The 12,363-nt window shown below is 42.5% G+C and overlaps 1 protein-coding gene across 1 annotated transcript in view; it reads left to right on the top strand.

The window, feature by feature from the left end:
- The window catches only part of PARM1 (prostate androgen-regulated mucin-like protein 1), a 95,087-nt gene extending 83,602 nt beyond the window's left edge, over positions 1-11,485 (top strand). Inside the window, exon 4 of the mRNA XM_008143721.3 lies at positions 7,535-11,485. Coding sequence (XP_008141943.3) covers positions 7,535-7,619 — 85 coding nt within the window. The 3' untranslated portion in view covers positions 7,620-11,485. The remainder of the gene's footprint in view (positions 1-7,534) is intronic.
- Positions 11,486-12,363: the final 878 nt, after the last annotated feature.

Here is a 12,363-nt window from a genome sequence, read left to right as displayed (position 1 = left end):
CCGTGTCATATGTTCACAAATAGAAACTACCTCTGAGCACTCTTTATTCCAGGGCTTATTTGCAACTTTAAAAGAGAGCAGAGGCCTTGCCTGCCTCCTGCAGAAGGGTGTCTTTAATTAGTGATGATTGAAGAATGAAGTAAGTCATTGTTTAGTTTAAATTGGCTCAAAACCGGTCAGCCACGAGATAATCCCCTGCGCAAGAGACCGTATCTGCTATCACCAGCAACGTGGATGCTGCTATAATTAGGTGTGCTGGCAACCCAGGCAGACAAGACGGCTGTTCCCTTCACAAAAATAAATGTGGTATTGATTTATAGACACAACAGGGCCTCGCTCTGAAGGCATCTTGTTAGAAGTCACCTGTTTTGCTTTAAGTCTCCTGGTGATTATATTTTATAGAACTGGATTCTTTCTGGTTATTGTTAGGTTTAAAGAGGTAGGCCCAGCCAGTCACAAAGGCTAGGACCTTCTAGAATTTGCGATCTACAGGTTGCCTTTTTCAGTTCAGCTTTGGCATTCTGAACATCTAGGTGACTTGATTCTCTACCTCAACCTTTAATGGGCATAGGAATCAATGGGAGAGTTTATTAAAAACACAGTTTCCCGGGTCTCAGCCCCACAGAGTCTACTTCAGTAGGTTGGGGTGGGGCCTGTGCATTGGCCTTTCTCACCAGCTCACAGGCATTGCTAACGCTGCTGGTCTCATGACCTCATTTTAACTAAGCCTGCTCTACCTTCATCTCCCAACACTCCAAACACACACTTTGCTCTAGAGTTTCCCAAATGAATTGCCCTGCTGTTTCATGCCCCTGCTATTTAGAACATGCTGAGCCCTCTGTCGGAGGTATTTGGTCCACCTTTTTCTTATCTGGCTGATTCCAAGTTGTCTAGCTCTAAAGGGACCCCCTCGGGGAGCCTCATCCCCACCTCTCCACCAGAAGTTCCTTGCTGCATGCACCTCGTTCATATCACTCAGGGCCCTGTACTGGAATTTGTCTCCGCCAGTCTCCTCCAGCAGAAGGATATAAAGGCCCTGGCAGTACCTGGAACATAATAGTTGCTTTGTAAACATTGTTGCCTGAGTGAATGATTCTGGGCAGGAAAGTTTAGGAGAAGGAGGATTTGTTTCCTTCAAGTCAGAAGAAACGAGATTTAGAAGAAGGGAAGCCCTGGGAACCTGTTAAACCACACACTTGGCACTAGTTACCTTGCGACTCTGAACTTGTTTACAGATGGACAGGTGTTCTAATGTGCAGGCTTTTTTTCATGAGTGTCTGCCAGCATGATATCTGGCAGATAATTTTAAAAAATAAAATAGGCAAGTTTTATCTGTCCCTTCAAAGTAAACGTGGCTATGTAAAGATTAGTTTGAAAGTAACTGCTTTTTAAGAGAAATTCAGACTATGTAGAGAGCACTTTGAAAATGATATTTAGAAATGTTTCTATTATTGGGATTTTGGTAATAAGAAGATGAAACTGATAGAATTCCTGAATTATGATACTCATTCTGCCATCAACTTGCTTTGGTAACTGTGGGCTAATAAAATCACCTCTAATGGTTACAGTTTTCTTGGCTTCGAAATCGTAGCTCACAATTCTTAGTTTTGACAAATGTGCCATGGTTATGTAAGATGTTAACATCAAGGGAAGCTGGTTGAAAAGCATTTGGGACTTTATCTTTGTAATTTTTTATAAATCTAACATCATTCCAATATAAGAAGTTAATTTCTTTAATTATAGTCCAGTAGCTACCTCGCAGGTGTGTTATCTGCTCCTGCCCCAGAGCCTTTGCACTTGCTGTTCTCTCTGCCTGTAGGGTGTATCTCAGGCATCTGTGTGGCTTATCCACATCTCCTTTATATGTCTGCTCAAATGTCATCTTAGTGAGACTTTCTCTGATCGCCATATTCAAAATTATAATCCCCACCTCCCATCTGGAATTCCTCACTTCCCCTTCCCTGTTTTATTTTCCTCCATTGCATTTATTACCATCCACCTTATTATTTTTCATATCTTATTTATTGTTTCTGCCCCACTAGAATGTAAACTAACATGGGACAGGGAGTTTGGTCTTTTAATTCACTGCGGGATCCCCCAGACCTCATAATAGAGCCTGATAGATGGTAGGTTTTCATTGAATAGTTAAATGAAAGGAGCCAGGCAGAAAAATGACAATCAGAGAATGAAAGCCACCAATGGAAACAAAAAGAGGAGACAGTGACAGCTGCACCAATCTAGCATTGCTAATAAGCATAACTAATGGATGCAAGACACTGGGGGAGGGGAGGAAGGACATGTGCCTGGGGGTAGGGGGAGCCGGGGGAAGGTCAATGGGGAAAAAGAGGAGACGTACTACTATTAGTAATACTTTAAACAATAAAATAAAATTTAAAAAAATTAGCTTTGCTAATCTTATATACTAAAGAGGTAATATGCAAATTGGCCATCAATCTAACACACAAGATGGCTACCCCCATGTGGTCAAAGATGGCCACCCCATGTGGACACAAGATGGCCACCACAAGATGGCCAGCAGGGGAGGGCAGTTGTGGGTGATCAGGCCAGCAGGGGAGGGCAGTTGGGAGGGACCAGGCCTGCAAGGGAGGGCAGTTGGGGGGACCAGGTCGGCAGGGGAGGGCAGTTGGGGGCGGACCAGGCCAGCAGGGGAGGGCAATTGGGGGTGACCAGACTGGCAGGGGAGGGCGGTTAGGGGCAACCAGGCTGTCAAGGGAGGACAGTTAGGGGTGATTGGGCCAGCAGGGGAGGGCAGTTGGGGGTGACCAAGCTGGCAGGGGAGGGCAGTTAGGGGTGACCAGGCCGGCAGGGGAGGGCAGTTAGGGGCAATCAGGCTGGCAGAGGAGCAGTTAGGTATCGATCAGGCTGGCAGGGGAGTGGTTAGGGGGTGATCAGGCTGGTAGGCAGGAGCGGTTAGGGGCAATCAGGCAGGCAGACAGGTGAGCAGTTGGGAGCCAGCAGTCCTGGATTGTGAGAGGGATGTCCGACTGCCCATTTAGGCCCACCGGGATCGGGCCTAAACAGGCAATCAGACATCCCTCAAGGGGTCCCAGATTGGAGAGGGTGCAGGCTGGGCTGAGGGATACCCCCTCCCCCCCCCCCCCTCCCCCGTGCACGAATTTCGTGCACCGGGCCTCTAGTGAATGATAATATTCTAAGGCTTAATTACTAATGACTAATGAGATGCAAGTTCAGCTGTGTTTTCACAGCACTGAGCCCTGTGTTCTTCATCTTTATATCCCTCCTTCTCAGCACATAATAAGGACTAATTATTGAATGGCAAGATTCGCTTGACTAAAGAGGAGAGGAAAGGTAATAAAGTTGGAGCTTCGTTGAGGAACTGGGGTTGACTTTTATAAAGGAGAAGGTGTTTTCTAAAATATGTTTGTTTCAGCACAAGGAAAATAAAACCTCATTCATCTTCTAAGACAATTGAGCTCCATTAAGTATTGATGCTACAGCTATCTTAGAATAGGTACCGTTTGTAGTTGTGGAGAAGGCCTCAAAACCACAGTGTCACTATCACATGTACCAGTTGTCATCAACAAGGACTCACTGATTGGGAGGGGGGCGATTGGGGAGGACTGCTTTCTCTTGGAGCAAAGTCACTTGAGAAGGAAGCAAGGAGGCCAGGACTTAACACAAATCATTCCCTGTTTTGTCCCCTTGGGTTCTGCTCTGAGCTAACAAAACCATACAGTACAGTAGAACAACATTGCCAGTAAGCACAGCACCATTGATTAGCCGGGACTATGAGCACTGTGCGGAGTGCTTTAAAGCCATGTCATTGCACAGGAGAAATTTAGTTGTGATTCTCTTTCCTCTTCCTATTTTTAAGGTCAAAACGGTGGCTTTGACTCTTTATGTGTTCTTTAATAAGATGTTTTTACTTTGCCACAGTTATACTGCACAATGAATTGCCACAGGCCATACAACTCCCTGCTGGCATTGACCAAGCAAACTCCATGTATACTGTTTATGTGCTACTGCATGTATGCAGTTATTATCAAATATTTATGAAAGAACCACTGCATCAAGAACAACATATTGGATGTTCAGAAAATAAGAAGAAATACAAGACACAGTCTGCCCCCAAGAGGTTTATCATTTAAGGGGAGCGAAGGCACAGCTAGTGGAAACAGCTATGCTGGGGGGTGCCAGCCTTCACTGAGAGATTAAGTAAACAAAACCACTTTGACCTTACGATGATGTCATTCGTTCAGGTTGCTATTCAGATTGAAATTAGATGAGGCAGTGTTGTGTTAAAAGAACAGGGAGACCTAGGTTTTAGTACCAGCTCTGCCATTAAATCAAGTGAACAAAGTTGTCTAGATTCCCTGAGCCCCGCCTTCCTAAACTGGGGAATGGGAGTATTTTCCCCTCTAGGCTCCGTAAATGAAAACCTCCTCCATTTCCATCTAAAACAGGCCATGATTTAAGAAGTTTTGACCTAGAGAGATTGTTTAAAGTGATCATAAATTATTCTCCCCTTATCACACACACATACACACGTGTTTGTCTATCTCTATATATAGTAGGATTTCAACAAACCTGGCTTGAATCCCAGCACACCCAATTCTTCTTGCTTAGCTAATTAATATATTAAATAAGCCTTATGAGTTCAGTACATTCCCAAATATGGTTTATCTAATCTCTTGCTTTGCTATCTTTATCAGTATTTTTCTCAACACACTATTCAATCCAATGAAAAGGCTAAGAAAAATGAAAGATTCATCTATTCCTTTATTTTGCTACTGTATTGTGTGTGCAGTAAATTCTCTTCTAATACAGCAGATTCAGGTGCAGTTCTGATCAAATAGTCTTACCTAAAATACCCATTATCAGTAAAACCTGATGACCAGAAGGATTTTAATCCTTTAACCTCACTCCAGCATGATAATAATTTTTAAAAATTCAAATAATAATATAAGAAGCTGGTTTTATAACTGTGCCTGGGGCATAGTTTCAAGAGTTCCTAGTGGGAGGGAGGCTCCCTTTTCACTCAAAGTCTTTTTTATTTTTTACTTTTTACAGATTTGCCATGGGCTTGTGTAACTTTCATTATAATAAAAATTAAAAAGCGATATTGGCCAACACTTATTGTGTATTCACTATGTGCCAGGCCTTTTATATGCATTACCTCATTTAGTCCTCGCAACAACTCTAACACAAGTTTTTTTTAAGTTTTTCCATTTTATAGGTGAAGAAACAGGGGGTTAAAAACACATTCAAGAACATACATCCATTGGCCCTACTGACATCTTAAGGGAATAAAATTATATGATAGAAATAAAAATGGTGTGAGAAGTTAATTTACCATACAAAAGTGAGACAGGAATGCCCTATCAATAAAGGAGCATGTTTATTAGGTAGTTGTTGGCCAGTCTTGCAATACCAAGTCATGCTGAAATTTAGGCTCGGCTCCAGTCTTATAATCCCCAGGTTTTCACTTGTCCATTCTACAGCTTCCATTTCTCAACCATCTTGTTAAAGTATGTGATTGGAATTGGAGGTTTCAAATGTGGGGGGAATGTTGGGGATGGATAGCTCATTCATTCAGTCAAATCAGAAGATCAGTGGTGTGTTACTTGTGATCTCTTTCTTTCTCACACCCACAGAAATGAATATGGACCTTTAGGGAAACCAACATCAGGGTGTGGTTCTTAACAGACCAACTCTTTCCAAATACCTGGCAGATGGAAGAAGGCTGCAGAGAGGAGCAACAATTGTTTTAGCAACAAATAAAAGTATAGCACATTTTTTTTGTGCTTCTCCGATTGTTTTTTCATTTTGTTTAATTTTTATATCTAGCTAAGACTGGGCATGTTTATCCGTACTATATATAGCATAGCTGATTTTCAGTGGCAAGGTGTAATAATTCACACACTAGCACAAACCTCAGAGGCACCACATGCTCATTTTGTAATATTTTCCCAATCCTGTTATTAGTTTTAGTCTTAAAATTACCATAATTCTTTCCAGGAAGCTCCCAATTTGTGAACAGATTGGCCTTGCAGGATGTGTTTTTTCCCAATCACTATTTCTTCCATCAACATTTATTAAGGACTTACTATGAGCCAGATATTCTTCTGGAGATAGAGCTAAGAATAAAGAAAATGGGCAAATAACCCATACTTATATTCTAGTTAAGGGAGAGAGGCAATAACAAAATAGGTAAATAAATTATATAGTATGTTAGATGGTGATGAGACCTATGAGAAAAATAAAGTAGGGAGTGGCGGGGGGGGGGGGCAGGAGAGAGTTTTAAGTTTAAATGGAGTTCTTAAGGAAGGCCTCACTGAGAAGGTGACTTTTGTACAAAGACTTGAAGATGAGGGGATGAGCCTGTGGAGATCTGGAGGACAACTGTTCCAAGCTGAGGGAACAGTAAGTGCAAAGGCCCTGAGGCAAGAGTATGCCAGGCATGAAAGGGAAGAGCAAGGAGACCAGCATGTTGGAGTAGAGGGAGCAAGAAAAACTGGAATAGTAGCTGATGTGCTTAGAAAAGTAACAAGGGCCAGATCTTGTAGGGCTTTGCAAACCATTGTAGGTTTTTTGTTTTGTTTTTAATGTATTTTTATTGATTTCAGAGAGATGAAGGGAGAGGGAGAGAGAGATAGAAACAATGATGAGAGAGAATCATTGATTGGCTGCCTCCTTCAGGTCGAACCCACAACATGGGCATGTGCCCTGACAGGGAATTGAATCATGACCTCTTGGTTCATAGGTTGATGCTCAACCACCAAGCTACACCAGCCAGACTGCAAACCTTTCCAATGACTTTAGCTGACTTCAATTTCTTATAGAAATAATATTAATTGTGGGACATATTCCCAGAATGACCCACCAGAGTCTGTTACTGCCATTGAACTAAGGTGCTAATCAGACTCTGGGAAGCTGAGCTCAAAGCACTGTACTTAGATCCAGGAGGTAGGGGTTTGACTCATAGCTCAGTTGGGTGACTAAACGTGTCAGTTAACATCTCTGAGCCCCATTTTTCTCCTTGGAGAAATAAGGATAACCAATATCTACCCCATGGCTTTATTCTGGGGATCAAGTAGAAACAAAACATAGACGCACTTTGTAGACTGTAAAAACCCTATATAAATGTCAGGAGGGGTGGGAACATTCTTATTTCAGGGAAAATTAAGTCCAGGACCTAAGTCAAAATGCCAGGAATGCAACCTTCCCTTTTTCTCATTACTTCTTTTTAAATAGCCGTGGGAATGGACCTCTCCTTCTCAGCACTGGAGGTCAAGGAGAGAGTCAGGACCCTGCTGATCCCAACAGAAGGCGCCATCTGGGCTCCCAGTGGATCAGTCGTAACTCACAGAGTGCCTGTAGACTGGGACCCCCCATGGTTGTTAGGTCTGTTGCCAAGGGGTCATGCTAGCGGAGAACCATGGCTTCCCTCCAGTGGCCCTCTGAGCCTCCCCAGCTCAGGCTGCCAGGCATCAGGCTGTCTTCAGATGGACAACTTCTCCAAATAACCACAACCTCTTCTCCTTCCCACCAGGCATTCCTCCTACGGAAGGCTTCTGGATGACCATGACTACGGGTCCTGGGGAAACTACAACAACCCTCTGTACGACGACTCCTAACAGAGGAACATGGCCTGGGGAGAGGGATAACTCTTTATTTATAAGTGATTATCCAGTAGAATTGATAACAAGTACCTGACGCGCATTGAGCGACAATCTTAAGCCCTGTTTTATTGGTTTGGTTGTTTCATTTTCCTCCCTCTCCTTTGGCTGCTACGACTCCCCCTTTTTGGTACAAAAAGAACCATTATTTAAAGGTGTGTGGAGGCTGATTTGCAGCTGAAATGGGCCAACCTTCAACGCCAGGCCAGACCACCACGATGGAAGCTTCTGCACCCACCACCACAGGACCCACTGTGAGGACGGGACGAGGAATCCAAGTGTTTTGTTGGGGGTTACTTTTAGGGGAACTTTTTGTTTGTGGTATTTCTTAAACTTTTATTTAGAAATTGACATTAAATTTCCATCAGTGGAAGAGAAATGAGTAGTGGGAGGATTTCACCCTGCAGGTGAGGAAGCAGGGATTCCTCAGATCCCTTCTTAAGCTCTGTTTATCTGGCTGTATCTGACAGGACCCCTGCTTGACTCTACTAGCTGCATCCTACCCTCTTAGCTTCCTAATTAATGAAAGAGGAAACTAGAAAGTGCCCCCGAGGAGGCTGGCAGGCAGAGGGGCAGAGTTGCAGGTTGCTGTCAGATCTCAGCGCACCTTCTACCTGTTCTCCCCTCCCGACCACCATCATCTCTGTTAAGGATGCCTGTCCTAGGCATCAGCAGCCGGGCTCCCAGCCCAGGAGCACTTATGGAGTTGTGTTTCCCCAGGAGCTGAGCTTAGAGAAGAGAAAGGGAGAGGCGTGTGGAGGGAGTGTCCAGTGGGGGCAGTGGTGGAGGGAGAGAGCTGACAAGCACTGAGTGCCTCATTAGGTAAAGTGGGAATCAGCTCTCAGTAACGGTCAGAGGCACCCACTGCTTGGAGGAGCCCAGAGATTCCTTGCTTTATGCCCACAAAGCAACTGGTTCACTGCTAACTGTCTGTTGGATAATGACTATAAACTGTTTAAGAAAAAAAAATTTTAAGACACTATCTGCAATTGCTCCGTGAGGCGTTTCCATAGGAAACAGATGCGGCGATTAATCCATTTATTATTCCCATACACTTACCTCGCTAATTCTGCCCTCTAATAAGTCAAGACCCTGGGTAGATAGTCTTAAAATCCTGCATAATAAATTTTGAGAAAGAATGGATCATTTTTGCAGGTATCCATTTATTGCATTGGTTCCCAACCAGCAAGACAGTTTTGCACCACCATGCCCCAGGAGATTGGTGGGGGGAACATATGAAGATGTCTGGTGACAGTTTTGATTATCGCAATTTAGGGGTGCTAATTAGTCAGTAGAGCCATGGATGCGCTGAACATCCTAAGATGCACAGAAGAGCCCACCACGATAAAGAATTATTTGGCCCAAAGTGTCAATAGTGCTGAATTCGAGAATTCCTAATTTATTGCCGTGCCCAACATAACAGAACAGGGCACTGGCAGATTTTTAATTAAATAAAATGATTTGTTAAATTTTTATCTCAAAAGTGTTTCATTTGCTAGCTGATGGGTTGTTTTGAGCATGCCAGTTGCCTCTTTATTTGTTTGTGTGTTCTTGATAGCTTTGTTTCATGGCTATTACTGCCCTCCTACAACACATGATATTAGCAACTGGCATCTGATGTCCTGATTTCATGGAGGAGAAAATACCCATTGGGTCCCATTTCAAAATGTGCTTTATTGTCTAGCGATGTCATAAAGAGCTTGACACTGGTTGATTTTTATTTCTAAACTTGGACCTGCTGCCATGACTCTGTTCGTTTCCAGAAACTTGACCCTCAGCTCATCCTGTCACTTGTTGTGACCAGTAAAGTACTGGCCTAAACCACCATTGCCAGTCTGTCTGCCCTAAACCCCTCTGGTGTCACAGACACCCGGAGCCGGGCCATGTCCACAAACCTGCCATCCCACACTCTGAAAAGAATTTATTCCTAAACTCCTTAGGCATCAAAGGAGAATGAGCAGCCTCCAGGGGAATTTTTAAAAAGGAGTGGGTAATGAGGAGTGGAATTCTGATATCTCAGATTATTTAAAGCAAAAAAAAAAAAATGTTTAAAGTGGACATTCTCAGAAAAATGGGCAGGAATGGCCAACCATGATCCCTCCAGCAACACTCGGCCTGAATAACTGTCCTTCTTCCCCACCCTCATTCCTTGCCTAGGCTTTCATTTTGGCAAAGGATGATTCAATGAAATCAGAACATTCCATATTTTTTTTCTCCCTTGGTCAAAAGCATTCTGACAAAGTGTCCAGGAAACACCTTGTAGAGGTGCAGTTCGGACACTGCTTTCGTCATAGACACTGGATCAGAGGAGCCGGCCTCTTGCCAAGGAATTCTGACCGATACAAGCCATGGACTCAGCCAGCATCTTTCCTTACGAAGGCTGTGATTGTGCAAGAGCAGTTGATGCGTTTCGTGTTCTTATTAACTTCCAAATCCTTACAGAAGAGACAGGGCCATGGACTTAAAGCAGATCTCAACCAGCAGGCAGTTTTACACCTCCCCCAAGGTGACGGCTTCCCTTAAAAACTCTCACTCCTTGTGATGTTAGTTTAAAATACCAATGAGACGAACCTTATTTTGCCAAATGCATTTTTTTTTCTATTTTTGAGGTGGCCAAAGGATTTTAGCAACTGAATTCAACAAACTGGCAACACACACACACACACACACACACACACACACACACACACACACACACACACAATATGTGGATAATTGACGACCTTTACCTCAGGGAGAGTCTGTCCAGCTCTACCCAGGGAAATGGCTCCATCGGATCTAAACAACCACATACCATCCAGGGACAGGAATAGTCAAAGCATTAGAGGAATGTCAGAGCAGGAGGGAGGCAAGCAGCCTCTTCTAGACTGTAGCTTGTAAATGATGAAATAATGAGATCCAACTTTGTTTTCTTTACTCGTGGCCCCAGTGAAGGCTCCTGCTCTCTTTGGATGTCTGTGTCGTCATTTCTTAAATGGGGGTGATGCTTTCATATTGACCTCACCCCATGCTACCTCACAAATGTGTTGTGAGGACTAAGGAAATCATGTCTACAGTGTTTTCAGTTTCTACAGAGGAATATTTATAGACATTTTCAGTATTTTAAGTATTATATAGACATATAAGTGATCTCAATTTCTTGTTTGTTGTTATACTGGTGTGTTGTTTTTACTTAAATCTATAGCATGACAGCTGTATTATAGCCACATCAGACAGCTCTTACAGCTTCAGGCTACGCCCCAGTGCAGCTGACTGACTGAGGGTTAACCACACCTGGAACCACAAAGGTTAGCTTCCATCTGCAAATGAAGAATGGTTGAGTCATATTCTCACAGACTGTTGAGTTAGAATCCAGGAGGTTAGGGTAGCACAATACGGATACCTGAGCACTAACAGCAATAGGCCTCTAGCCTTTGCCATCTTGGGGTCTTCTGGGTTCTTTGTGGAGTTGATTTTGGTTTGATATCATCTGTTTTCCCTTCATCTTGCTTGCAAGGGTGCATGGTTCAACCCCTTGCATTTGAGAAATGAATTTTGCAACTGGGCTAGATGCTAATTTGCACGTTGATTCACCTTCTTTGCCTTTAACCTTTTTTTGGCAAATGAATGTACCATTTCAACTTTGATTTAAAAGTTCTAGTTGATATTGGTAATAAGTGCTAACCAAGAGACAAATGCCAGATTGCTTTCTTAGGGTGAGTTAGCCAACATCATTTAAAGATGGAAAGATCTGCAACTTCTTTGATATTGGATGTAATTGTATCTACATTTGTTGTAAGACTTATTGTATACCAATTATATAAATTAAAGGTGTTAAAAGCTTGTGTCTGACAATGGTGATTCACATTTTGATATGTTTTGTTACTCAGTATTGTTATGTCCAATATTGCTTATATTAAGTAGCTCTTGCTTGCTCTTATAGAAAATTTATTCCAAATCAATAAATAATATTTTCTACAGTGCAGGGAGGTATCTCTGATCTTGAATAAAAATTGAAGAATGTCAGGAATAAAGCAACTTTCCAAGCAGTAATTTTACTATTAAATATACCAGGCCTTATAAAACAGATGTAAAAAAACACACAAAACTTTGATTCAATAAATAGATGGTGATGCATAATCAAGTCACATAAAAGCATATTGGCATCAGTAGTACGTTTGATAATACTTGATTCATTCTCTTTCAAAAGATTACATTCAGCATACCCATCTTTATCTGAAAGTTAAATGCAAGTGATATCAATCATCCAAAACATAATTTCAACCCTAAGAAGCTAACCAAAGATTATTCTGGTTCTGAAGAAAAGAGCAACACCAAACCTGTAAGAGGTCTCATCTCTTCCCTTAAGGTACCTAGCCTTTGGCAGATGCAGAATGGACTACATTTACTGCACTAAAGCAGCATTAATCAATTTGAGCAAACAAATAATTGCATTTCTATTTTAAGCAAGACACTGAGTATTTGCTATTTTAAAAAATGATTCTAATTAATATTCATTATGGACTTTAGGTTCCTGTGGGCATTGTCTAATGTAATCTTTGCATCAGCTATAATGGCCATGGATTTTGCAACATATGAGAAGAATGGGACCATCTACAAACTAGAGTTCATTGGTTTCACAATGCATGTAAACTTCACATCACAATTATAAGCTTAGATACCTGGGTTCCAGGGCACAGCATGGGCAAAGCCAAGTCAGGAA

The sequence above is a fragment of the Eptesicus fuscus genome, chromosome 2, assembly GCF_027574615.1.
Source record: "Eptesicus fuscus isolate TK198812 chromosome 2, DD_ASM_mEF_20220401, whole genome shotgun sequence".
Lineage (NCBI taxonomy): Eukaryota > Metazoa > Chordata > Mammalia > Chiroptera > Vespertilionidae > Eptesicus > Eptesicus fuscus.
Note: the sequence above shows the minus strand (reverse complement) of the source record. Positions and strands in the feature narration are given on the sequence as shown.